Here is a 26,094-nt window from a genome sequence, read left to right as displayed (position 1 = left end):
CTCTCCTGTCCTCTCCCCTCCCTCTGTTCCTCCATGCAGGAGGGCAGCTAATGACACCCCCAAAGGGGCTGAGGCTGCCATGGGGGGCCTGAGGACATCCAGAGCAGGTCCCCTGCCACCCCTTCTTGTCCTACAACTGGCAGAAGGTTTCCTTGTGCTGCTCAGCCCTTCGCCCAGGCGCTTGAATCCTTCCTACAGATGAGAACAATATTAGCACCAGCAAGACTGATACCAGGGCTTTGTTCAGAGCAAGGCATGCTCTGCCAGAAGCAGGGGGTAATCAGCACAGTAATTAAATGTGCAAATAATGGGAATTTGGGAGTTATAACAAAAGGCAGAGAAATAATCTGGAAGGGCTTGGAGAAATTAAGAACATAGAACAAAATCTAATCAAGCAGAAAATAGCAGGAGTGGAGCCAACGGCTGGGGGCTAAGGCAGCTGGCCTCGGAGCACTCCTCCCCTGGCATCTGGGGGTGTCTGCGGTGCCGTTTTTGGGGCAGAAGAGTTTTTGGAGAGGTCTGTTCCTGCTTGGTGAGCAGGTCTGGCTGCAGCCTGGGTTCCTGGGAAAAGTTCCCAGATCTGTGCTATTGGTGGACGGCAGATTTTGGATGTAATATTGATGCAAATAATCACCCAGAAGAGCAGCCTGGGGAAATGCAGCTGATGGAGGTGGAGGAAAGATACTGAGGCTGGTGGGAAGCTGGGCTGTTTAGGGGGAGAAAGTGGTTTTTCACTGCAATGGGCTTGCTGGGGCTTATATATTTTGTGCAGACATAGTGTTCCAAGACGCAGTGTTTCCCTGAGATGAGCTCAGGCACGCAGAGCTTTCTGGCCAGGGGGAGAGAAACAGAAAATGTGAGCTGGTTTTGGTCTGCTGGACACAAATCCGCTTGTGAGCATCCTGGGAGGGGCTCATGGTAGGGGAGAGCAGCAAGGTGGAGCCAGGCGCTGGTGCTCATGCTGAGCCTTGCCTGGTTTTCCATGGGGGAAAGTGGTGGCCAGTCATTGTAGCCCTGGGGAAGTGGTCCACGAGGCTGGGAGCCAAGCCCAGGGGGCTCAGCACTGTGCCACGGGCATCCCGGGGGCCAAACCTCAGGTGACAGCACCAGCACTGAGCGATGTGCCCAGCCACTGTGCCTTGGTCATGCACAGGGGCATGTTGTCACTGACAACCGGCAAGGGGACACCCATGGGGTGGAAGGACCTTTTCCCTCCACCAACGGAGACCCCAGGTCCGTGGCGCACAGGCAGGGATGCCTCCATTGGACAGCAGGCACCAGCGAGCCTTGTAGATCCGATCCCAGCCTGACTTCCAAAGCTATCCCAGACTCTCACCCAGACCCATCTCCCAGCACTCCCTGAAGCAGCCCCTTACCAGGTGGGCTCCAACATCCTGGACACCCCCCAGGCACAGGTGACAGGGCTCAGCTCTGCAGGGACACACTGCAGCTGCCTCCAGCCCCTCCAGGTGCTTTCTCCCAGTGCCTGAAAGGTCCTTTCAATATGTCCCAATCAAAGAGGCGGTGTGGTGAGGAGCGAGCCGCTCTGATGGGAGAGTGCATCCTGCCAGCCCCCGCCCCATCCTTGTTTTCCCATTTCCCAAGCCGGTGACCTGGCAGCAGGACTGAAGACAACACAAGGCAACAGACTTGAAACTGCAGATCCCATTGCTGCTGGAAGTTCACCTGGGCTCAGCAAGGTGTACTCAGCAAATAAAGGCTGTCACAGACCCAGCCACCTCTGGCGTGGGATGTCTTAGAGCCCCACACTGCCAAAGCCCAGGAGAAGGTAGCAGGGAGCTCTCATTGCCTATTTTCCTTCTTATCCCCCAGCTGAGTGACCTTTGCTCTGTCTGGGCTCAGTATCCCCACATATCTCCCAGAACTGCAGCCCCAGAGACCAGGAAACAGAGGCACTGACAGCATGAGCCATGGGGCAGGAGCGGACCCGTATTCCACTGGCTCTGACAGATGGGACTTGTGGAGACCCACAGGATGCCAGGACCTGGGATCTTAGGAAAGCTCACAATGCCACAAGCTGTGAGATGCTACCAGTGGGGCTGAGCAGCCCCAGCACTGGGACCAGATCTCCCCTGCAACTGGGACCAGTAGCAGAGCTCAGCTAAACTTGCATCCTCTAACTCTCAGCTTGTTTCCCTGGGGGAAGGTGGTCCTGAAGGCTCAGAAATACCATCGAGGGGTGGGACGGGACACACACACAAGCCATCCCTGCTCCACAGCCTTTTGCAGGGGGAGGCTTATCCTGGGGATACACCGCAGGGAAAACCAGCCTGGGAACGCTCCAAGGAGCGGTTTGTTTGGCCCCAGCAGCTATAGCAACGAGCCCTGCTGCTGCTCTGCTCGCCCCATCGCCCGCGCACCTGCCTGAGCCATGGAGGTGGGGGCAGCAAGGGACCCCCATGGGGTCTGGGGGGACCCCCCGGTAGGGACCTACGTCATCCCGCACAGCGTAAGCCCTGGGGAGTGGTTCTGTCTCTGGATTTATGGAATAGTCGGGGCTCATGAGAGTGGGGTGGAGAAAGTGGGGTGGGGTGGGAGGAGAGTGGGGCTGGGGTTGGGGTTTTGAATGGGCACTGGGGTCTGGGGCAGCAAAGCTGCTCTTTGCAAAATGCTTCCCTGCTCCCTGCAGACCCCGGGGTCCTGGGAGGGTGGCTTCTGCACAGGGACATGTCCCCAGAGGTGGGGACCCGCCAGGCGTACAATTCAGCCAGGCTCACGGGGCTGCACCCCTGCAAGGATGGGGGTCAGTGCAAGCCACCCCCCAACTCCTTGGCTCTCATCCCTGCTCCCCCGGGGCCAGCACTGCTCTCCTCCCTGCCCAGCTCCTGTCCCCTCTCCTCCCTGGCTGCTGCAGTAACAGGGCACTAAATTAAACAAGAGTGGGAGATTTCTGGGGTTTTCCTTCCCCTCCTGCCTTTCAGCTCCAACCCAAGCGATCTTCCCATGGAGCCATACCAGTGCCCCAGCAGCCGGTGATGATCCTCCAGCAGCTTCCTGGGACCTGCCTGGCCCCTGCCACTGGACCCCCACATGTCCGGGGAGGTGCGTGACGGTAGACATCGTAGAGGTCAGCGTTAAAACCAGCTTATCTCCATCCTCTTCTTTTTCCCCAGCCTTTTCAGGACAAGAGGCAGGTGGGGGGGCTGTGCCTACCCTCTGCAGCCTCGCAGGGCTGGCCACACCATGCTTCGATGCCTGCTTTGTCCCATGGGATGTGACTTTCGGTGATTTTACTAACCTTAAAGCCAGCTTTGGCCACACCAGGATGCTCCCAGGGAATGTTTTTTGGCTGTTTTTATAAATCCACCTCTCTTTGTTCTCCCAAACCCCATTTCACGTGGCTGTAGGGAGCATCACCAGGGAAAGGCAGGGTGATACAGGCAATTTGCCTGTGCTAGGTGGGACCGGAGTGGGACACATGCTAGCCCCAGAGCCTGTGGGAGGTGCAGGCAGCAGCAAAGACCAGCGTCTACAGGGGCTTTGTCCAACCTGGTGCAACCCAGGGTCCATCAGCCTGGACTGGGGGAGTGGACAAGCAGAGACACGGAGGCTTTTGGTCCCTGGGACCTGCCAAGGGTGAAGCTGTGCAGTGTTGTGGAGAGGGTGGAAGGCTGAGCCGTCTTTAAAAATACATGGAGGAAAGGGCATGCTGGAAATCGATGTGGAAAGAAAATGGAGACCCCAGCCTGGCCCCTCGCAGCCCTGCGGTGGGGGCTAGCTGCCCTTCCAGCAGGATGGGTGGGCTCCATGAGGAGCTGCCAGACCTTTGCATGCTTCCTCCTCCCGGCTCAATGCCTGGCTGCTGGCCCACTGCCTTCTTGTGGCTCCGGCCACCTCCCGGGCTGTGCTGTAGTGCTCCTCACTGGAGAGCCAGCTGCCTCCTGGGTGCCCTGGGAGCCTGTCCCTGCAGCTATGAAAGCATTTTGGGATCTGGCACATGGGGCACGGGGATGCCCAAACCCTTTTGTACCCAGGCTGCAGCTAACAGGGGCTCAGAGGTCTCATGCACAAAGCCAGCAGGATCTCAGAGGCAGCCCCTCCAGCAGGTTTGCAGACATTTTGCAGGGGAATTTCAAGCCTGTGGCAAATGAGGATGTTTTAATGGGGGTGCAGAGCCAGATGCTGTGCTTCCTCTGCAGTTGGATTGTCCTCAGCAGCGGCCCTGTGGCTTCGGCATCCAGCCAAGGGGGCTGGGACACTGACCTGTATGTATACAGCTGCTCTGGGTCCCAGCCCCCCTGTGCAGAGCCAGGCAGGGGCTGGGGAGGCACTGAGCTTCCCCAGCCAGCTCCTCTCCTGGACCCCACTCCATAGATGCTGGCTTCTGGGAATGGAGATGGGGTCAGCACCCCCCACAGCCCAGCCCCAGCTCCTTCCTCCTTTGGGGGCTTCCCAGCTCCCCGTGCGTGATGTGGGACAAAGCAGAGCTGACCCTGGCATGCTCCCCGTGCGGTGACACCCCGAGGACACCGGCTCTGCTGCCTGGTGCCAAGGCAGAGGCTTGCCAAGCCGCTGAGCGCTGCCAGGACCAGAGCATTTCTCCTCCGAATGGGTGGAAAGTCTGATGCCTCCAGCACCACTAATCACCTTTTGTGAGCAGCCTTCAGCAAGCCAGACCAGATGTTTAATCACATTTGCAAAGAAGAAAAGGCTGAAATATGGCTATTTTAAAGCTTTATCCAAGCAAAATAATTTTTAAATGCCACATGGGCCTTCCAAATTGGGGTGGGGGAAGTCTGGCTTAGCTCCCACTGCTTGGGCACAGGGACAAACCTTGGTGCCACCCCATCCCAGGCACTCATCCCATGGCTGTGTTTCGTGTGCCCTTGCTCTGATCTCTCTCTGACGCAGAGCCCCTTACCCTGGCAGATTTAATCGAGTTGATGATGATTCAAAACTCCCAAATGCACCAGGTGGTGATGAACAACCTGGCTGTATCGGCATTGACGTCCTTCGGGTTCGGGCCATCCCCAGCTGCTGCCCAGGTAAGGGTCAGGGATGCTGGATCGGCAAAGGGACCATAGGACCAAAGAGGTGGGCAAAGGGACCTTTCCAGGGCTGCTCATGAGCACGGGATGACCCTGTCTCACTTATGCAGAAACTGGGTGGTCTCAGCCCAGCTCAGTCCAGGCTCTGCAGCCCCTTGGAGCTCTTTGTGCTGGTTCAACCCCCAGCTCTGCCAGCACAGGTCACATCCAGGCTGCTCGGAGGTGGTTTAGCCCAGCTGGGAAGCGCCAGGACCCTCCGTGCGTGTGCGGCGCAGGCAGGGTGCAGTGCTGGGCTGCGGCAGCCGAGCAGCAAGGCTGAGCACTATTAGGCAGGATGGCTCTGCAAGGGCTTTCATTTCAAAGTCCATCTTGAACCAAAATAACATTCAACATTTCATCTCCACGGGGGGAAAAAATGCCGCTTTCTCAGCGGGGGCAAGAGCTGGGCTGCGGGCAGCTGCCTTGCTCACTGCCAGCTGGCAGCTCCAGGCAAGCACCCTCCCAGGCTGCCCACCCAGCGCCCACCAGTTCACCATGCTGGCCAAGACTGGACCCTGCCTGCTGTGTCTCAGCGGCTGGATCAAACAGGCTCTTCCCAGCAGCGTTCTGAGGTCCCATCTGTGGGGCTGCCACCTCCTCGCGTCCCCCACGGCCGTGTTCCCACGCTGTCTGACCGTGGGGCTTTGTGTGGGGTCGAGGCCACCCAGCTGGACCCTGGGAGAGCCGCGCAGTGCCAGCGGCATCGCAGCCAAGCACAGCTCCGTGGGAGCTCCCTCCCTGGTGCTTTGGGGAGCAGTGCCCCAGGGAGACAGCTGCTGAAAGGCACCCGGCACAGCTCTGCCTTTTGTTCCTCCCTGCAGGAGATGGTGGTGCCTTTGCAGACCGGAGAGGAAGAGGAGACTGTGGTTTTTCACCATCACTACATCCCCTGCCCTGGTCCCGCTCCCATCCTGGCATGGCCGGTCCTGATGCAGGATCAGAGGCCGGTGGCCCTGCGGTACCCGGGCACAGGCTCATTAGCTGAGGATGGGGAGCCGTGAGTAACAAGCTCTGTGCCACCTGGAGCAGGGCTGCGTGCGTGTCCCTGTGGTCCCTGGTGTAATGCTAGGGCTAGCACTGACTCCTGTCTTTGCTCCTCTCCAGCCGCGCAGTGCCCCCTCCTCCACCCCCCAGTGCCACGGGGACCGTGGGACCCAGTGTCCTACCAGCATCAGGTAAGGACACGTTCTCCCCATGTCCCTCAGCGAGGGATGTCTTGCCCTCAAGCATAGAATCTTTTAGGTTGAAAAAGACCTTTAAGATCATCAAGTCCAGCCATTAACCCAGCGTTGCCAAGTCCATCGCTAAACCACGTCCCTAAGCACCGCATCGATGCATTTTTTAAGCATGCGTCAACCAGGCAGCCCCCAATCAAAGGCTGAGCCCTCCCAGCTCCCTTTATCCATCAGATCCCAGGGGTGGCCCTTGCACATCCTCCAGCTCTCCCTTTCTCCCCACAGAGTACTACAACATGCTGGAGGAGAGGCTGTGAGCTCCGTGCTTCCCAAGATGGTTTCTCCTCCACGTCCCAGCCTTTGACCCCAGAAGATCCTGCAGGTGCTGAGCATGGGTGCTCCGTGATACCTATAGTTTCAAGGTGGCTCATGAGGAAGAAGACAATGTGCCGAGCAAAATGATTTTGCTCGGCATGTTGGCTTCCTCCCCATGAGCCACCCTCAAGCAGGGGGTGTCACAAAGCCTGTCACCAAACCCCAGGTAACAGCGTGACCCCAAACAGGGGCAGGCTTTATCTCCATGCTCTGCAGAGGGCTTATCCCCAGCAGGTTAGTGGTGACATCCCAATCCCAGCTGGACAACGTATCTCTGCCAAGCACCGTGAGGACTCTGGGGCAGGGCTGAGCTGTGTCCCTGTGGCTGGGGAGGGCCAGGTGGTCCTGGTCTTCATTAGTCCCTTCAGATCTCAATGCAGCACGTCGCCTGTAATTAATTTGCTTTGTTAAGAAAGTGCCCTGCTGTCATTAATTAAGCATCTGTAATTACCCAGAATGCTGGCTTTGTGCCTAAACACAGGGCTGCCTCCAAGCTGGGAGGGTGAGGGGTGGGTGAGACTCTTGCACCTGGTGGGAGGGTATATCAGTGCCTGATGTGGGTGCTGGTGCAATATGGGGAGCTGCTGGTGGTTGCTGGGAAGCAGAGTGGAATGCTCCTGGTGAGCACAGTCATCGGATGGCTGGATCTGGCCTGTAGCTTGCTCCTGGTGGGGATGCAGTCGGGGAAGCATGGAGTTCCTCAGGGTTTGGCATCCCCTCTGCTCTTCAGAAAGAAGGGGGAAGTGGGAGCAGATGTGTTTTGGGTGCTGGAAGCTTTCCCCTGTGTCAGCTACCTCCCCAGCCCCACTGAGGGGTGATGGCTCTGCTCTGACCCTGGTTGGTTTACAGGCCAGTTGTCAGGAGGCTTTGCCTTAAGAGCAGAGGTCCTAGCAGGAGACTTTGGGGCTGGTGGGTCATCTGGAGCACAGAGCACGTGGAAAGATGGTGCTCAGGCACTTGCACTTTAAATTCCCTCCTTCTGCTCCCCCTGGGCACAAGGACTGCCCTGCCTCCCCTCTGGGGTCCCAGTGGAAAGGAGGGTTTATCCTCCCGGAGCCCAGGACTGAGCTGTGCTCTGGCACAGGTAGATCTTCCCCTGCAGCAAACCTCAGCCTGGCTCCTGCTGCAGCTGGAGGAGAAGCTCCCAAATGTGGAGCAGAAGAGCCGTGTTGGGCTGCATCGTGAAGGCATGTCTGCAGCTGGGAGCAGCCAGGCAGGCTATGGGACTGGCTGGGCAGAAGGGATGGAGATGATCCAAAAGCACAGCTTCGTCTGATGGGCACCAGGCTGGTGCACGAAGGTTTCCACATCTATATAGACAGAAAGGGAAGAAAGAGAGGAGTCACCTGGTGATGGGGTGGACAGGAAGGGTGAGCTCAAGATATGGCCCAATCTTAGGATGAATATGAGAATAATGAGAGCAATGGGAGGGTGAGGCAACGGGGATTGCAACACCCACGGTGGAAGTAACCCCTGGAGCCCTCTGTGGGTCACAGTGACTGGACTGTGGCACCCACCAGCTGGCAGCACGGAAAGCATCATACAGCTGGGAGCCTGAAGGCATCCGTGTGCACCCATGTCAGCAGGGATGGGGTGGGTGTGGGTGGGAAAAGCAGCCGTGGGCATGGAGCGGAACGGAGCAAGGGAGGTGTGGGGTGGTGTCAGATGAGGGGCAGGGCCGCTGGGGTAGACCCAGGTGATGTGGTGGCTCTCCCCAGCGTGGTAAATAGGTCTCTTTGCCCCAGAGCTCTGGTAGGTTGTGATGGGAAGGTATGAGCGGAGCCCTCTGCTCACAGCCTCCTGCCCCAGGGGTCGGAGACGAGCCAAGGGGTCTGGGCAGCATCGTGTGGGTGTCCCTGGCAGGGCTTGGGACATGGGACAGCCAGGCTGGGAGATGCTGCTGGTGGGTGAGACCAGGCCAGAGTTATCTCTGCAATGACAAGCAGTTAAAATCAAGGCCAGGGTTTCCGCAGGGTTGGCGGGGACCCGGCGTGTGCAGTGCGAAAGCAACAGAGCAGAAAGAGAGCCTAATTACAGCCCTGTGCGTGCTAATTGCACCTATGTAAACACCTAACGCAATGCAGCCCCTGACTGCCAACTGGGGCGAGGGCTGACATCTCCTTCAGCCCAGGGTGGCAGTGGGAGGGGGGGTGGCGGGGCTCAGACCTCTGTGGCATTGCTGGGACCTTGGTGACAGATGCTAGGGCTCGGGAGGGGAAGGGCAGAGGGGGTCCTGCAGCCCAAGAAGGGGGGAGCACCGGTACCACGTGCCTGTTGCAGACCCGGGAGGGAACAGCAGGGAGATATTTTCTAATAATCTGATACTCTGCAGGGTGAGGTCTGGGGATGAGCCATGGTACCAACAGGGAGCTGCAACAGGATGTGCCAGAGTGATGGGCAGGGACCAGAACTAGCTCCTGCTGTTCCTACCAGCTGAGGTTCCCCCTTTCCTGGGGTTGGGGTCCCTGTGGCCAGGAGAGGTGCCCAGAGCATGGGCGCCTTTGTGGGCAACAGATCGCATTGCAACGAGATGCTCTGCAGTTGGGGATTTCCCAAGGCACTGCAATGGCTTTTAACAGCCTAGGTGGGCACTTATCAGCAGGTAATACCTTGGGTGTTCCAGGGTCCCCGGCGTTGACTCACCATCACTCTCCACCCTTAGTGGGGTAGCCTGCCTCCCACCTGAGCCAGTCCAGCCTCCAGCCGCTGTACGGGGTGAGACACACACAGCACCTTCCCCTGGACCAGCCCCAAACACCCACGCACTGCTCTGCTGATACACCTGATTCATCTGCCATGCTCCTCAGCACCCCCTGCTCCACTCGCCCTGCTCCTGGGGACGTGGGCTGAGCTCCCCAGCATCCTCCTGCCAGGACAGCATGATGGAGGTCCTGCTCCATGGGTTGCTGCTCCTCCTCCCCTTGGCAGCCCTGCTGCTTTATCGGTACAATGCCACTTTCCACTACTACTGCAAGGTGGTCTTCTTCAACTGCTGGGTTGTGGCCATGGCCACCATCCTGTCCCCCTTTGCAGCTCTTCGGGGACGCTCCGTGGAGAACATGAAGTGAGTACAGCTTGGGGGCGTGCCTCTGGAGTGGAGATGGTTGGGGCTTGGCTGTGATGGAGGAGCTGATGTGGTCTTGTGGACACACGCTCTCTCCTGGGCTGGACATACCCACAGCTGCGTTATGACTGGTGGCTGAGCCCTGGGGCCACAGTGAGGGCTGTGGTCATGTCCGTGTGCCAATGAAGGGTGCATCTACATGTTGTGGTACGGTGAAGAGGTGCTGGCCATGCCCAGGGAAGGTTATGCCACGATGGAGGTGGCCATCTGGGTCAGAACTAGTGGTTCCTGGAGGCTGAAGTAACGTAAAAGGGATCGTTCTTGGCCATTGCAATGTTGGGGTCATTGGCTGGGTGAGTGATAGGGGGGTTTGGCAAAGGCTGGAGGTACAACCATTAGCAGGATGCAGATGCACACCCATCACCGTCTCCCCGGCAGTTCTTGCCCAGTAGGAGCCCTGGGGACTGCGCTTTGGCAGAGGGATTTGGGGATGCAGCGGTGCCATCAGCTGCAGGGCATGGGGCAGTCATGTTCTGGTGAGTCGTGTGCTGGTGCTGTCAGCTGTGCTCGGGGGTGGTGGCAGTACTGGGATAACATCTCCGTGCAACATGAGAGGAAGGTCTAGTTGCTTTGAAGGGTGTTGCAATCTTGTTACTGGATTCCTGGGCATGATAGCATACCAGAAGAGATATAATTATGTCAGAGTGAAAAATGTCTGAGCTTGTGGCATTTGCTGAGCTTGAGCCATCACGTATTCGTGCTGATGGATTGTAGGCCCCAGGCAGGAGTGTGGTCAGGGGGTTGATGTTATTAGGCTGTTGTGTAGCCTCTCTCCCTCATCCTTCCTGTGCAGAAACGCTGTGCACGCACACGTGCCTGGAGGTGCTCCGAGCCCTGGCGCAAATGTTTCCGGCTTATGGCAATACCTGGGGTGATGCAGCGGTGACTCACGCTGCCTTATCTTATCCCACCGACACCTTGCAGCCATCCTCCGCTGGAGCAGCACACCCTCTCCTCCTCAGCCTCCAAATCGCAAAGCCTCCGGCTTGGAGCACATTCCTGTCATTAGTCCTTGCTTTGGGGCATTGCCACCAGTGTTTTGCTTCTCTGCAGATGCAGTGATTTCTGAGCCTGCATCTCCCAAGGGATGGGTGGTCTTCTGATACAGTGGACCCTCAAGCATCGTGCCTCCTTACCCCTCTGTGCCTGCCTCTGCTTTCTCCTCCCAAACTTCTCATCCCTACCTGGTGCTGAGCGCTTGCTGACAGCCCCATCCCCTGCCCTGTCCCCTGTGGGCTCCCTGGGACCAATTGCTGCCAGATGTGTGGACCCTGGCACGGGCACTCTTCATGCTGTGGGTTGGAGAGTGCCTGATTTCAATCCTGAAAGCATAGCAGCCTTTTACTGCCACTCTGTGTGCTGCAATCCCCGTTGCTCCATCCTCCCTCCATTCCTCTCGTTATTCTCATACTGAGTGTCACCCTTCATCATCGCTGCCATCCTGATGTTACCTTTCCTGTCCAACCCTCCCTGGATGGCGACACTGCTCTTTCTTGTTCCCTCTTCCATCTGCCTGGATGAAACCTCCACCTCTTCCTGACGGTGCAGGTCCAGTGAAGTTTTTCTTTGTGATTTCCTCGAATGAGCATTGGTTTTCCCTTCCCTGCTCTTTTCCCCCTCCAACTGCAGCACAGAGCTTGGTGCCTGCAGGGACAGTCCCTGAAGACATCAGCATCCCTGTAGAGCTGTTTCAAGACCGTTCCTCTGCTTGTCCAGCGCTCGTCTACCTACAGCTCAGCACCTCTCTTGTGCAATCCAGTCTCTCTGGCTTTAGGTATCTGTGAGCCCATTGTCTGGGTTTCCAGCCTGCATGCACCAAGCCAGCTGTGCATGGGGCAGCCTCAGCGTGAGGCTCACCCAGCCAGAGGCCAGTTTCCTCAGTGGAATGTGATGATTTGCAGCTTGGCTGCAGGCAGACATCCCATCCCTTCTCTTCTTGCTTCCCCATCATCCCTGGAGATCAAAAAGCCTGATGTATTTTTTCCTCCCACCAGCTTGTGCTGGCTGCTCTTCTTCACGAGAAGCTCCAATGAAGACTCTCTACTACTGAAGTAGTAGCTGCTTTTGCCTTAGGGATGGTTACAAGGTTAGCTCTGAGCTATACAGGCTACAAACCCGCTTAGAAAAGCGAAGCATCAGAGACCGAGCACAGATCCACCTTGGGACACACTATTTGCTCCTTGCATCTTGCTCCCTGTGTGATGGTGAGGAGCTGGAAAATATCAAGCAGCCTCCCCCTGTGTCAACCCGCTCCCTACGTGTGTTCTTGTGCCCTAGGCTCCTGTGTGCTGCCATCCTGCCCCTGAAATGGTTTTACGGCATCAAGATACAGGTGTGGGGCTCTGAGCATCTGAACATCAAGGAGCCCTATGTGATAGTTTGCAACCACCAAGCTTCCCTTGACCTCATGGGTACGTGCAAGGGAAAGGGGGGGGGGGGCTCATCACTGCATGAGCAGCCTTTGGGGTGCTGCAGGGGTGGACCAGGCTCATCCTGGGGTTCCCACCGAGAACAGCACCAGTATCTGTACAGGGTGGTGTGGTAGGCATAAGCCAGAAGAGCTGGTGGGACAGGAGCTCAGGGCTATGGGTGTGCGACAGAGAGGGAGGGCTGGGACAATGGAAGATGATGCCAGGTGACTACAGCCACAGGGCTTGTTGGTTCTGGGTGCCACTGGGCAGGGACGGATCATTTCCTTTCCCATCCATCCTCCAGGCATGGTGGAGGTCATTCCTGACCGCTGTGTGCCCATCGCCAAGAAGGAGCTCATGTACATGGGCACCGTGGGGTGGGCCTGCTGGCTCAGTGGCATCATCTTCATCGACCGCCACAAAAGAGAAGATGCAATTGATGTCATCGCCCAGACGGCCAAGACCATGCGGCGTGAAAATGTGAGGGCGGGCAGCGGGGGAAGTCAGGGAGAAAACACTGATGGGGGAAGGGGGGTGTGGGGAGGACTGACACAGCAGGTCCCAGGGTGCTCTGGTTGGGGTCCATGCTCACGTCTCTCCCCATCCCGTGCAGCTCCGAGTGTGGATTTTCCCTGAAGGCACCAGGAACCAGGAAAAATCCATGCTGCCCTTCAAGCGTGGGGCTTTCCACTTAGCTGTGCAGGCTCAGGTAAGGCCATCCTTTCCACTTGCCCTTGACAAAGTGGGGTGGGCACGCACCCTGAGGCAGTGGGGTGGGAGACATCAGCATCTTTTGGGTTCTGGAGTCCCCAGGGACAGGCACCCTGCTGTGCAGGACCCAGGGAGGGGACGGGGACCTGCTGAAGCCTGGGGCACACAGGAGCTAGAGTCCCACTTGGGAAGTGGGTCTGTATGGAGGACTCCCCTGACCCTCTGTGTCCTATAGGTTCCCATTTTCCCCATTGTGATTTCCCCATACTGGGACTTCTTCAGCTCCAAGGATAAGAAATTCACGTCTGGTAAGTGATGGGCAAGAAGCCCCATTGCTGGAAAGCAGAGCTGTTGGTGGGGATGAGGCATGTGGGCTTGAAGGTCTTTTTGTGGGACACTGAGGCATGGGGAGGCAGCTGGTGCTGGAGGATGTTGGTGGGAAGACCTGGTTGCTGGTGGGTTCATCTAACAGCATCCCTGGCCTTTTCCTTCTCTCTCCAGGGACGTGCACCATCCGAATCTTCCCCAAGGTAGAAACCTGTGGCCTGAGCCCAAAGGATGTCCCCAGACTGACAGAGACTGTCCGTCAGGTCATGGCTGATGCCCTTGCCGAGTTGTCTGCAGATCGCTGTGTGGACCAGGGTGCTGAGCAGCCTCCGTTCCTACGCTGCGCTGGGGCCCATGCTGGCAGGGGACAGGGTAGCCCGCAGTGCAAGGAGGACACAACCAGGGCCAGTAATTAGGTAGAGGGACTGAACCCCTCGGGGAAATAAGGGAGGTGACACAGCCAGAGGTTGAGGCATGTTGTCCCCTTGTCCCCTGTGGATGTGTCTGCCAGACCTGCCACTGCCCCAGCAGCCTGCAAGAGCAGGATGGTGCCTCGGTGCAAGGGGAAGCAGAGCAGTGCAGGAGGGGGACCAAGCAGCACCCCGAAAGAGTGCAAGGTGCCCCCAGAAACCCCTTTCTGTGGCTGTGCATTCCCTCCCCAGGGCATTAACTGTCTCCCCCAAACCTGACGCTGTGTCTGGCCCTGGGTAACGAGCCCCGTGTGCCCGGGTGGCTCCTGCCTGCACACTGGGTAGGGGCGAGAGATGTGCCAGGCTGGGCTGGGGGGTTTCCCGCTCCCTTTTCCACCCCTGATGGTGTGACACGCGGTGGGGTTCACCCATGGGCTTGCTGGGTTGCTTCTTCCAGAGGCTCCTGCAAGCTGGCAATGCTGTTCAGCTGCAGCCAGCTCTGGGGAGGGGTCCAGAGCACAGAGTGAGGCCTGGCAGGGGCAGGAGGTCAAGGGGGAACAGCATCCTTGAGGCTGAACTATGAGACAAGGGTGCAAGATTAAACAGTGCATACCTGATGCTGCGCGTGCACGGAGTCCTGCCTGCGCCTCGGGTGCCGAGGGGGGAGTTGGGAGGGGGATCCATCTCCTTACAGCCATGTGGGGTGCCTGCATCACTGCAGGTGGAGCATCCCTGTGGACACCACAGCTTCTCCGTGGGGTGCAGCGCTGGGTGGTGTGAGGAGCATGTGGCAGAGTGAGAGTTACACTGGGGTGGACTAGGTCCCAAGTAGACCTCTCCTTGCCTTGGGGACAAGCAGTAAGTGCACAGGAAGAGCATCCGTTACATCCCAAAACCCTCAGAGGGAAGAGGTGCCTGGATTATGCCCACCTGGAGCAGGAGGGACCTCCTCATGGCCACCAGACCATGGCACAACCAGACTCATCCACCAGCCACCATCTCCCCTGGCCCGTTCCCTGCAGCCGGGCAGAGCTCTAGGCATCTGCTGGCTCCTTCCCAGCCGAGCAGCTCCTGTCACAGCCACCGCAGAGTGACAGTAGGGCAGGGAGAAACGCAGCATGTGGCTGTCCCAGTGCTGGCAGCAGGGTGGGCAGGCTTCACCTCCCGTCTTTCCAATAAGATGTGCAAACTGTGGCCAAACAAGGGTGCAGTGTTGGTTTGGCATCATTCCCACTCTAGGCAGCGGCTGGCTCATTACAGGAGGAAATCCTGCAAACCCGTGGCAATTGTCTGCCCAGACAGATATCACCAGGCGAAAACATGAGCAAATAAAAAAAGAGACTTCCCATGAGTAACAGCTCACCGGATCGGGAACTGCCACATGGAGATGGTCAAGGGCAGTGTGCACGTGAAGAATTTAATTTTGCAGAAAGCCTCTTTATTGCCTGCCTTGCTGCCGGGGGTCTGTGTGGCAGCTCTGTCAGCTCCGAGCTGGCTCAGCAGTCCTGCAGTGTGCCCACCACCATGGGTGTGCTTTGGGTGCCTAGAACCTTGAACCCAGCAAACATTGGGTCTGGTGGTTAAACATTGTCCTGGTTGGCTGGCTGGGTCCCAGCCAGAGACCTTGCTGGCTTTTGCTTGCTGCCAGTCGGGAGGTGAAGGCTTGAAGACAAGAAGAAAACTCAGCACACGGGGCTCTGGGACCACCTTGCTTCCACTGGTCTTCCAAGCATGGGGTCTGTGGCAGCTCTGCCCTGCCTGCTGTTTTTTGTCCTGTACTTCACAGCTGGAGCATCTGCAAAGCCGTAAGCCCTGTCTGTGCCTGCAGGGAGCGGGGTCGGTCTCAGCGCTGCGATAATCCTTGCTGTGACTGTGGTTGCTGGTCCGGGTGGGAATGCTCGGGGTGGTGGTTGTCCCCACAGAGGACTTTGTGCCAGGGGTTGGTGTCTCTGGGCTGTTTTGGTGGAGGTGCAACCTCACACAGAAGCCAGTGGGTGAGCAGAGCCTTTCCTCCCTCCGCTCTTGATTGACCCCTCGGCTCTTCCCTAAGGTGTTTAGGCAAAGGGGGCTCTGCTCTGCTCCGTGCGCTCGCCAGCTTCCCTGGGTAGATGGGGCAGGGCTGGGTGGCATAGCCCTGTGGAGAGCATCCATGGGATGGAAAAAACCCCACGTGCCTTCTGCCTTGAGAATCTGGAAGGGAGCACTGCAATCTGGCAGGGCTCCCTGCTCTCCCCCACTACTGAGGTGTCTCCTCCACCAGGCACTACATGGTGTTCTTCCCCTCCATGCTGTACTATCCATACACTGGCAAAGTGCACATCCACCTCATGGACCTGGACGAGCCCGTGCAGGTGACGCTCCACCTGGCCAGCAGCCTCAGAGTCCCCAACATCACCCTGGAGAAGCAGGGCAGCGATATCCTCCAGCTGAACTGGCCCCGCTTCTCCAACGTGAGTCATGGCCCCACAACAGGGCTGAGGACCTTGGGAAGGGGTATCCATCCCCCACCTGCTGCCAGAGGGGCCTGGGGTAACTGGGAGGGGACGTGGGGTCCATCCTGGATGAGCAACGGGTGAGGTGAAGAGTGGAGGGACATGGGTGTGCACAGAGACTTTTTTGGCTGTATCTGCCTCATCTTCCCATGCACACCAGTTCCCTGGTGCCTTCATGGGGCCACGGGGTGGTGACAGTGGGGGCCGGGTGTACTGTCTCATTGGCATCCAACATAAAGGCTTTGCAACCATTTCTGGTTTCCCCTGCGGCAGGTTTCTACCCCTCCTGCAAGCATCTATGAGGTTGCGCATCTTCACGTCTCCATCCAGGGAGGTTCCCTGCAGGTGTCTGAGCAGAAGAAAGTACTGGTGAAAACCCTGGAGCTGGGGACCTTGGTGCAGACAGACAGGGACGTCTACAAGCCTGGACAAACTGGTAAGGGGCAGGAGCTGCTGGGAGAGCTTGCTGGCTCTTGGGATGGGGTTGCCAGGTTTGGGTCCTGAGCCCTAAGCACTCACTCCTGCTCCCACCTTTGCTCCCTCCAGTGAAGTTTCGAATTGTCCGTTTGGATCAAAACTTCATTCCCAGCAACAGGAAGGTGAGATGGGATCGGGGTGCGGGGGGGATGCGGAGGCAACGGGATCCCCGTGTGCCCAAGCCTCAGTGGCAGCAGTGGCACAGCCGTCAGCGTCCCCACAGGGAGGGAATCCCCCAAACACTGAAGGGACGGGCGGCAGGAGGGGTACAGCTCTGCCCAGCCTGCGTGCCCAGGGTACAGCCCTTCGCTTTTGGCACTGGCACAGATGAGCTGTTCCCTTTCCCCCTCTTCCCTCCTGCGTAGCTTTTATGCACCACTGTAACACCCACCGGTTCCAGACTCCCGGTGCTACACAGTGCTGCCAGGCCCCATTGCACAACTAATGCTGTTTGCACAACGCAGCCTCGCACCCTGCTGCTTGGAGAGGGCAGCGGGAGCCAGGCAGTGACCGCAGCTCTGAGCCCCCAGCCCAGCAACCAGCTCTGCAGGGGCCGAGCCAGATCCCACAGGCTCAGCCCCCGGCTCAGCTACGAGCTCAGCGTCCCGTGCTCTCATCGTGCTAAATGCTGCTCCCCTCTTTCTTTGCAGCTCCCGTTGGTGGTCATGAAGGTGAGTCGTTACCCTGTGCCAGCATGTCGGCTCCCCTGCACGGAGCAAAGGGCCACAGCACGTGTGTGATGCTGGGGACAAGGAGCTGCTGTGGGGACAAGGAGTAGGGATGGGGACATGCCCGCTGTGGGTGCTGAGAGAAGTTACAAGGGGCAGGGAAAAAGGCTTGGGTTCCTCATCCACATCTCCAGCCCACTCGGGGTCAGCTCACCGTCTGCCCGCCAAACAGGGGGTCCTCTGCGGAGGTGCTGCTAAGGGGCAGGCTACATGGACGGAGACAGCAGTGGCTATTGCCACAGAGACTTCAACCCAACCTGGGGAACCTCCTGAGCTCCCAGTACAGGCTGGAGCATCTCCCTGCCAGCTCCAGCTAGTGTAGCCAGGATGGAGCTCAGCTGATACATCCCCAGGGTGGGCATTTTCCTTCTGGAGAGGCGATGCCACTCTGAGCGTGATGGCAGGGCAAAACCTCTGCTTCGGGTGAGGATACGCAGGGTGACTTGATCCTTGAGATTATCAACCCACACTGCCACGCAGCCGATCTTCAGCCCCGTCAGCTCCGTGTCCCTGTTTGCAGGATCCCAGGAGGAAGATCGTGGCGCAGTGGCGGGGGGTGAGCCCACGGCAGGGCATCGTAGAACTGTCCTTCCCGCTGGCTGCGGAGCCAGCCCTGGGCACATACACCATCAAGGTGGAGGGCAAGCAGCACTCCTTCAGCGTGAAGGACGACGGTGCGTGGGGATGAAGGCTGGGCTCCGCACGGAGTGTTCGGGGAGCCATTGTATGGGATGGCAAGAAACTCCCAAAAGAAGAGATGGGCACAGTCCCATTCGCTGCTGGTCTCCCCACAGGGCCACCCCACTTTGAAGTGCTGATCCGGCTGCCCTGCGTGGTGGTGAAGGACGAGAAGACCCAACTGGACATTTGTGGGCGGTGAGTGGGAGAGCAGCCTCACAGGAAAGCTGGATGCTCCCGGGACGATGCTCCCCCAAACAGCCGTCCCATCTGCTCCCCTTCCTGACAGGTACCCGTCCGGGAGAACTTTCCGGGGAAGAGCTGAAGCCAGGCTGTGCCGGTCCCGTGAAGATGATATTTCCCTGAAGGGATCTTTGAGGAACTGTGTTGAGTTTAGGGGCCAGGTGAGGGCAGCAGGAAAGGGAGAAGGCACTTGGCTGGTGGCCCTGGAAATGTTTCCTCATCTTGTGGTGCTTGGGCTGTTGATGGCTGGGTGCATCGATCGGGCATTGCCAGGTGATTCAGCTCTCACGTGGCAGTGCTGAAAACCCGGAGTCATCCCAAAGGGCACAGAGGAGTGGAGCAGGGGCTCGGGGTGGTCCTCAGGCCAGGATGGGCAGGAACGGGACAGCCAGCTGCACGGCAGAGCACAGTACCAGCCCCAGGGCGGCAAGTTCGCAGGATCCAAGGGTGGCAGGACAGGATGGAGGGATGCAGCAGCAGCAGGGCTCGCAGCAGCTGGGAGCCCAAGGGTGACAGCAGGCGACGCTCAAGGGCCCAGCCACAGGGTGATTCTTTCCTTCAGATGGGGAGGGATGGCTGCTTCTCCGCTGAGGTGCCGGCGGCTTCCTTCAGCCTGACCAGCTTCCATAGGAGTCGGCTCTATGCCTCTGCAACGCTGCTGGAGGAGGGGACCGGTGAGCACTGCCCTGGGCTGGTGACACCTGGAGGATGTGGCACAGCTACCACATGTCCCCAGGGTCTCTGTCCTTCCCATCCACAAGCAGCAGCTGCTCTGTGCCCTTACTTTCTTTGCTGCCATTTTTCCTCTACTCCTGACTGACGGAGCAATCCCTTAGGTCCTGAAGGCAGATCAGGAGTTTCTTCCCCTTCCAACAGCCCACCCCTAGGTATCCCTCCATCATCCACATCTCCTTCCCCACTCTCTGCCTTCCTGAGCCTAGTTAGTGTGCTTGATTAGTGCCTGGAGAGCTACCGGGGTAATTATTTTTCATACTGGGGCTTTCTGACTTGAATCTAGTTACAAATAATTGTGCTGTGCCTGGGAGGGCTTGTTAGACGCATCCTTAGGGTCAAATAAAAAGCCCAATTTCAGCGCAGTGCAGCTGTGAGAGGCCTCTTCTGTTTGCTTGCAGCCATTAAGAGGGGCATTTTGGGGTAAAGCTTGGTATTTTGGCAGCACACAGATCTCGGCTGAGTGTGGCCCCGCTCACACTACAGCTCCCATCACGCCTAAGCACTGGGATTTGCATTTGTTGCCCAACGAGTGTGGTTTTGCACTGTGCAGACTTGCCCCTAACCACTGCCTGCAAGAGGACAGGGTGGGCTTTTTTGTGTGTGGCCACTTGCAAAGCCAGCAGTAGGGAGCAAACCTGTAATGCTGCATGTCAGAGACACTCTGACCCATCTTTCCTGGGGGGAATCGCAATGACAAGTTGCTGAGTGCCTCTTTCGCCTCCCCCTCCTCTCTGCAGGGATGTGGCGCACAGTGACCAGAAGCTGTGTAATTGTGGATGAAATGGCCACGATCACCTTTGAAAACCACGATAAATTCTACAAGCCAGGCATCCCCTACACCGGGACGGTAATGGGGGAGGGGGGGGGCACCCTGCAGGGCTCCCCTGCTCCCTGCTGCACCCAGTCCTTCTCCTGCTGACCCCAGCCCTGCTCGCCCACCCCTGCCCTCTGCCCCACGACTGCAGCCCAGCCTGGAGCATCTCCCTTTCCCTGCCAGTGCAGATGTTGCTGAAGAGAACCAACAGCTCTGCCCTGAAGGAGAAGGAGTTCCTGCTTGTGGTTGATACTGGACTAAAACGGCAAACAAAAACCCTGCCCATGGATGGATCGGGGAGAGCCTCCTTCGAGCTGGACACCTCTGGCTGGAATGGCGAGGTCTCCCTGCACGTAAGTGCCCCACGCCCTGTTAGGCATCCTGGATTTAGTAAAGATCACAAAGGTTTTCTTACACAAAATCTTCCAGCCTCCCCTTGACCCTACTTGGTCCTTTAGCACCCACAGCATCCTATGGTAAAGAGCTCCACGTGTTTATTAGCCCTGTTTAACACCGTGGTTGCCTGTCAGACCCTGCAGACCCTGGCACCCTCCCTGCTCCTCCTGTGCTGGGAAAAGGGGCTGCTCTCACTTTTGATGCATTCTGCCAGTTCTTGCTCTAATTCCTTCTCTCTGCCTTTACCATTTTCATACTTCACTGCCAAATTTCAGAATCCTTTCTACCTTCACCATCTGGGCACGAGATCAGAGAGCTGTGGGATGCTTTTTCATCTGCCCACACGTGCTGCTTAGCCATGCTTGCCACCTCCGGCCATCTGCTGGCTGCCCCTTTGAGTGTCCCTTGGACAAGCCCCTTGATGGCACACAGCTCTATTTTTTGGGTGCTGAGTCCAGCTGGACTGTGTTTCTTGGCATGTTCCTGCAGGGATGTCACAGTCACAGCAGCAGAGTGACTTTCCACCCCTCCTGTGCTCTGCTGCTGAGCTGGTCTTTGCCATTAAGAGCCTCCATTTCCCCTCCCACCCCCCGTCAGGCTGCACCCAAGACAGATGAAGGCCAGAATTATCTCCGTTACCAAAGTGTCTCTCGCTACCTGTATCCCTCCTCTTCGGACAGCCAAAGTTTCCTAAAGATCCACAGGGTGGGAAAGAAGCTGCCCTGCGGCCAGCCCCAGCAGCTCGGGGTGGATTATTTGTTCGACGAGAAGGTCATGGGGATGAAGCTGCAGAATCTGGATGTGGTCTTCCTGGTGAGCCTTCTCCTGGGGAGAGATGGGAGACTGCACGAAGGGCAGAGCTCAGGGAGTGGAATGAGGCTGGTTGTGGTTGGGGTTAAGCTACAGCAGAAGCCATTTCCAGCCAACCCTGGGCAGGCATTCTTGAGTTCAGCGCTCAGGGATGGATCCTGGAGCTGTCAGGTCTTGGGGCACCATTTCCATCCCTCCTGCACATTGTGGGTCTAATAGTCTCTCCCTGAGCATCCTCCACAGCCTCCCCTCATCTGTTTGTGCTGGTTCCCCGCTCAGCATCAGTTTCATTGTTCCCATCTCCTCCTCTGCAGGTCCTGGCCAAGTGGACCATTGTTACCTTCCTCAGGAAAGAGCTGCCTGCAGAGGCTGGTAGGTCCTGAGGCGCGGATGGGCTGTGCAGGCTTTGCTCTCCCTGCCTGCTCCTCATGTCACCTCCCTTCCCACGGCGCAGGGCTGAGAGGCTCCTTCTCCCTGGAGCTGCCCATCGGCCCCGAGCTGGCACCCACGGCCAAGGTGCTGGGCTACGTGGTGCTGCCCAACGGGGAGATGGTGGCTGACAGCACCGAGCTCAGCGTGGCCAAGTGCTTCCCCAACAAGGTGAGCAGAGGCTGCTGGAGCTGGGGGAGTTGTTGCCGGGCTCAGTGGGAGATGTGGGCACTGCACCTTGCTCTTCAGCAGAGGCTTTCCTCATCCCCTGCAACCGTCTGGTCCCAGGCTCGCCTTTTTTTTTTTGGGGGGGGGGGGGCGTTGTTCTTCCTTGCCCATTCCTGTTGTTGCTGCAAACCACCTCCTGGCTTTGATCGTGGTCCTCACTCTCCATCCTCCACTGGGATTTGGGGTCAGGCTGTGGCACAGAAGCTCTCCCTGGGACAGCCACCCTCTCCCTTATCCCAAAGGCTTCCTCTCTCTCTCCAGGTGAATCTGTCCTTCTCGGAGCAGAGGGCTCTGGTGGGCTCGCAGCTCCGCCTGAAGGTGCAGGCTGCCCCAGGGTCACTCTGTGCCGTCTACGCTGTGGATCAACGCACACGGTCCTCTGGTGCCCAGGGCAAGGTCAACCCCAGTGTGGTGAGTCTGGAGTAACCTTGGCACTGGGCTAGACCAGACTCACTGCTGGCACATGGGGACAGCAGTTTCTTGCCACTGTCACCCATTTTAGAGCAGGACAGTAGGGACCCTGGGGGAGCTGCCCTTACAGGATGGATGCCGGGTGTCTGGGAGCCCCCAGAGAGCCCCTGACACCACCCACGGGTTCTGGGGCTTTGCAGGGCAGATGGTGCATCACCTACGGGGGTGGGCTAAGCCACTGCAGGGCCCACTGGGGTGGAAATCTTGCAAACAGGGTGCGGGCGGTGGGAAGCATCCCCTGCCCTTGGGGAGAAGAGAGATGGGGCAGTGATGGGTCCCAGCAGAGGGCTGGGGCTGGCTGTAGGGCAGCATCACTGTGCTGCCTGCAGAGGTGCAGAAGCTATGGGGGCAAAATATGCTGGGGGCAAAAGGGGTCAGAGCTGGGCCAGGAGCATTTTGTGTCTTTCTCCCTCAGAATTCATGTGTTTGTTTAGGTCTATAAGTTAATCCCAATGTTTTCTGAAGATGGCTATCCTCAAGTCGAAGAACGTGATACACCTCGCTGTCAGACAAATCTGTACCCCGCACTACAGGCTCCATCCATTAACTGTTTTGATGTGCCCAGGCGTCGCTGGAGGGATTGCTTCCACAGCCTCTGGCGCAGGGCGGTACCAGTGCCTGACATCCAGCCAGGCTCCTACACCCTGATTAAGGTATGAGCCCTCCAGCCCTCCCTCACGCTGCTCTTCCTCCCAGCAAGGCTTACACAGGGTGCTGGGGGCACCTGGTCCCTCACCCAGCCCACATCTACGCTCATGTACCAAGCTCTTACATCGCTCAGATGACATGCCCTGCCCCTCGCTTCGCCAGCTGGGGACAGCTGGGTGAGAGGCATCTGTCAGTCCAGGCACAACAGCATTTCACAGGGAGGGGGCTAAGCTCTGCTCTTCCCATCACAAATCTGGGCTTGGAGCAATCAGCACGGACTGGCCTGGCATCCCCCTGCTTTTTTGGGCTGTGTGTCTCCCGCTGGCCAGGGTGGCTGTTTGGGAATGGGGCAGGCAGAGCAGATCCACCTGATCTTTCCCAACTCTCCCTGGTGCAGCAGGAGAGTTCCCCTGGCACAGACATTCCTCTCCAGCACTCCCATTGCAGCGTGGCGGGGGAGGGGGGGGGTCCTGCTCTTTGGGAGCTCTGTTCTGGCATGGGGCTTTAAGCACATGTCGCTTCCTTTCTTCAGAGAGGGATGGAAAAGCATTTCAGTATCTCTGGGCTTCAGCACGGTGGTGTTCTCTTTCATGTGTCATGTTTCAGGATGCAAGTCTGAAAGCTGTCACCAATGCTCAGCTGGGCTGTGCACCAAACATCCAACTTCAAAGCTACCAAAGCCTTTTATACCCCCGAGGTGAGCGGGGAGAGCCTGTGACAGCCCCCGTGCTGGCTGCAGGCTGGGTGGGCACAGCCTGCCTCTTCCCATCCTTGCTGGCAGCGTGCTCAGGCTGTGTCCTGTCTGCAGGAGAAGGACTGGAGGAAGATGAGCAGGCAGGTGTCATGGAGGACACAGGGATGCAGGTGGATTTCTTAGGGACGTGGCTGTGGGAGCTGGTCCCTGTGGGGTGAGTAAGGAGCCCCAGCAGACCTCAAGCCAAGGGACTGTCCTCGCTGCATCAGCTTTGCCTCTGGGTGCAGCACCCAGACCTGCAGTTCAGTGTCCATATATCCAGGAATGACACTGAGGCATGTGCAGCCCCTTCCCTTGGACCTCAGCACTTCCCCCAGGAGAGACTGGGGCAGTCTGGCCTGTAGGCAGGGGATGCCATAAGAGTTAAGAACACTGACGGTACCTCTGCCCATCTCCAAGTGTGTGATGGCCCTCAGTGGTCCCCAGGACCTAGAGGAAGGGGCTTGACAGGCTCCTTCTGCTGGCTCTGTCCATCAGACTCAGCCTGCGAGATCTGCCCATCTTCTACAACCCTGCAGGGAGGTGGGCTCTGCAGAGGTGACTGTGACGGTGCCCGATGCCATCACCCAGTGGGAAGCTGGGATGTTCTGCACATCCCCGCTGGGCTTGGGGCTGGCCCCTGCTACCACCCTCGTGGCTTTCAAGCCCTTCCTCGTGGAGCTGGCGCTGCCCTACGCTGTGGTCCGCCATGAAGCCTTCACCCTCGTGGCCACCGTCTTCAACTACCTGCGGCAGTGCCTGCGGGTGAGCGGGGCCGGGGAGGGGGTCCTGGGTCTGGGGTCTGGCGGGGGCTGATGAAGCCGTGGCCATGGTCTGGCAGGTTCAGGTGACGCTGGCAGAGTCGGCGGAGCTGGAGGCGTCGGCGGTCACAGACGAGGTGTACAGTGGTTGTATCTGCGCAGATGAGGAGAGGACCTTCCAGTGGGGCATGCGAGCCACCAGCCTGGGTATGGAGGGGATGGCAAGGGCTGGGGAGGGAGGAGGAGACCCCAGCAGTGAGGCTACTTGCAAAACTCCTCTTTGCCACTGCTTTCCTGACCCTTTCCTCCCTCTCCCCTTTCCCTTCTCCACTCTCCAGCCCCTTCCCTCCGTTTCCCAGTCACATTGCACCCTCCCCCTTCCCGGCTCCCCAGGATGGCTCTGAGCTGGAGCCAGCCCCCGAGGCAGTGTCACAGTGATGTCCCTCGTCTACCTCCACAGGGAATGTGAACATCACCGTTATCGCCAAGGCCCTGCACTCCAAGGAGCTCTGCGGCACTGAGATGCCCGTGATGCCAGCTCAGGGGCACGTGGACATCGAGACAAAACTGCTGCTGGTGCAGGTGAGCACAGTGAGGTGGTGGGCTTGCACCATCTTCTCGCCAGGAGCAGAGCTGCCCCCAAAGCAGTTGGCCCCAGAGTGGAGCATCTCCCCATCCCTTGGCCATGCTGGATGGCACCTGTGGGTGCTGCAAGGCGGGGGAGCACCAGCACCCAGAGCGAGGGGAGAGCCTGTGTGCAGGCTTAGGGACCATCAGTAGGATGGTGCCTTCCTTGCCCTTTTGGGGGGAGATTGGTGGGTCTGAGCCGCTGGTCGGGTGATGTTCAGTTTGCTCCCCTCATCGCAGTGTGCGTGGGGCTGTGCCAAGGACAGTGGGGGTGGCCCTGAGCTCTCCTGGCCCGTCGGAGCTGATGGGCTGGTGGGGACGGGGTGTTTGGCAGAGGTGGAGAGGCATTTCTGGGACAGAGAAGGGAAGGCTGATGCTGATGCTGGTCTCATACAAGCTGTATTCCTGTTTTTAAAGCTCCCAAGACGAATGTAAAGCAAACTTGCAGCTGCCTGGCTGTCCCTCGGCTCCTGACCCTGTCGTACCCCACCGGACAGCCATGGTCTCCAGGGCTGGCAGCCTTTTCCCATCCCTTCGTCCCTTCCACCTGACCCAGCAGGAGCCTGCAGCAAGATGGTTGAGACAAGGACTTCAAATCCCAGCCCCACTCACCAGCAACCCTGCCATCCCACCGGGGTCGGGGGCTGCCTGGGGAGCAGCTGCTTTGCTGTGCACCACAGAGTCATGGTTTCCCTTGAGCTGATGCCAGTGCAACCCCTCATAGAGGGGAGCAAGGCAGGTGAGCCAACCCCAGGCTGACAAAAAGCCTTGGGACTTCAGCGCAAGACTGGAGGCTGGGCATAGAGAGGATGCTCAGGGCTGTCCTGAGTGCAGCCCTGTCCCTGTCCCTGCTCAGCCAGGCTGAAAAATTAAGAAAAATGCAGGTGGGGTAAGAGAAGTGGAAGCAGAAAAATGTTTTGCTTGCAAGAAAGCTCTCTTTCTTCAGGTTCTTTCCCACCATCCCTGACCAAAGCCAGCCCTGTGTCCCAAAACACACTTTGCATTAGGGGCTCAGTACTCCTGCCCACCTTAATGACATGTCAAAGGGGCTGTACCTTCACTTTTTTTTGCTGAATAAAAAGCTGAGACCAAACCAGAGGGAGAATTCATTGCACAGGGAACAAGGCAGCCGAGGGAACAACACAACAGGGGGTCAGTGGTGCCTGCTCAGGAGGGGCTGGGGGACAACGCGCTCTGGCTTCTGCTCCAAGGTCAGGCACTAGTGACAAATCCTCTGTGCGCT

The 26,094-nt window shown here is 58.2% G+C and overlaps 3 protein-coding genes and 1 long non-coding RNA gene across 4 annotated transcripts; 3 read left to right on the top strand and 1 right to left on the bottom strand.

The window, feature by feature from the left end:
• The first annotated feature begins 2,360 nt into the window (after nt 1–2,360).
• Nucleotides 2,361–6,619, top strand: PRR29 (proline rich 29). The gene is made up of 6 exons (XM_027805733.2): nt 2,361–2,470; nt 2,943–3,063; nt 4,873–5,006; nt 5,870–6,045; nt 6,153–6,223; nt 6,509–6,619. The coding sequence occupies exons 1-6, from the start codon at nt 2,393–2,395 to the stop codon at nt 6,538–6,540; spliced, it is 612 nt and encodes a 203-aa protein (XP_027661534.1). The 5' UTR covers nt 2,361–2,392; the 3' UTR covers nt 6,541–6,619.
• LOC114015915 (uncharacterized) lies at nt 6,230–15,024 on the bottom strand. Its single transcript, XR_003560099.2, has 3 exons — nt 14,945–15,024; nt 14,195–14,348; nt 6,230–7,908 (listed from the first exon to the last, which is right to left on the bottom strand). It is a non-coding gene; the product is annotated as an uncharacterized LOC114015915 (long non-coding RNA).
• LOC102059459 (1-acyl-sn-glycerol-3-phosphate acyltransferase alpha-like) lies at nt 9,478–13,865 on the top strand. Its single transcript, XM_005439482.3, has 6 exons — nt 9,478–9,662; nt 12,000–12,133; nt 12,438–12,613; nt 12,747–12,842; nt 13,080–13,152; nt 13,346–13,865. Exons 1-6 carry the CDS (start codon nt 9,478–9,480, stop codon nt 13,585–13,587), a joined length of 906 nt encoding a protein of 301 aa, XP_005439539.1. The 3' UTR covers nt 13,588–13,865.
• A 154-nt stretch (nt 15,025–15,178) lies between the features above and the next one.
• LOC114015914 (alpha-2-macroglobulin-like protein 1) lies at nt 15,179–25,944 on the top strand. The gene is made up of 22 exons (XM_055697407.1): nt 15,179–15,386; nt 15,842–16,031; nt 16,347–16,509; nt 16,620–16,672; nt 17,201–17,221; nt 17,799–17,952; nt 18,073–18,154; nt 18,246–18,360; nt 18,762–18,873; nt 19,672–19,781; nt 19,937–20,101; nt 20,742–20,957; nt 21,269–21,326; nt 21,409–21,554; nt 21,873–22,022; nt 22,517–22,735; nt 23,337–23,427; nt 23,539–23,638; nt 24,003–24,228; nt 24,305–24,431; nt 24,685–24,806; nt 25,269–25,944. Exons 1-22 carry the CDS (start codon nt 15,313–15,315, stop codon nt 25,284–25,286), a joined length of 2,712 nt encoding a protein of 903 aa, XP_055553382.1. The 5' UTR covers nt 15,179–15,312; the 3' UTR covers nt 25,287–25,944.
• Nucleotides 25,945–26,094: the final 150 nt, after the last annotated feature.

This window comes from Falco cherrug, chromosome 20 (genome assembly GCF_023634085.1).
Source record: "Falco cherrug isolate bFalChe1 chromosome 20, bFalChe1.pri, whole genome shotgun sequence".
Lineage (NCBI taxonomy): Eukaryota > Metazoa > Chordata > Aves > Falconiformes > Falconidae > Falco > Falco cherrug.
This window is presented reverse-complemented; position numbering and strand designations above follow the sequence as displayed.

Bases quoted from the DNA above. Each gene is read 5' to 3' on its own strand.
- PRR29 (XM_027805733.2), top strand. From the start codon at position 2,393: ATGGAGGTGGGGGCAGCAAGGGACCCCCATGGGGTCTGGGGGGACCCC. The intron at 2,471-2,942 runs GTAAGCCCTGGG...CCTGCCTTTCAG, and splicing joins CCTACGTCATCCCGCACAGC to CTCCAACCCAAGCGATCTTC. The intron at 5,007-5,869 runs GTAAGGGTCAGG...TCCTCCCTGCAG, and splicing joins CATCCCCAGCTGCTGCCCAG to GAGATGGTGGTGCCTTTGCA.
- LOC102059459 (XM_005439482.3), top strand. From the start codon at position 9,478: ATGATGGAGGTCCTGCTCCATGGGTTGCTGCTCCTCCTCCCCTTGGCA. The intron at 9,663-11,999 runs GTGAGTACAGCT...CTTGTGCCCTAG, and splicing joins CGCTCCGTGGAGAACATGAA to GCTCCTGTGTGCTGCCATCC. The intron at 12,614-12,746 runs GTGAGGGCGGGC...CATCCCGTGCAG, and splicing joins AGACCATGCGGCGTGAAAAT to CTCCGAGTGTGGATTTTCCC.
- LOC114015914 (XM_055697407.1), top strand. From the start codon at position 15,313: ATGGGGTCTGTGGCAGCTCTGCCCTGCCTGCTGTTTTTTGTCCTGTAC. The intron at 16,673-17,200 runs GTGAGATGGGAT...CTTTCTTTGCAG, and splicing joins TCATTCCCAGCAACAGGAAG to CTCCCGTTGGTGGTCATGAA. The intron at 18,361-18,761 runs GTGAGGGCAGCA...TCTTTCCTTCAG, and splicing joins GTGTTGAGTTTAGGGGCCAG to ATGGGGAGGGATGGCTGCTT.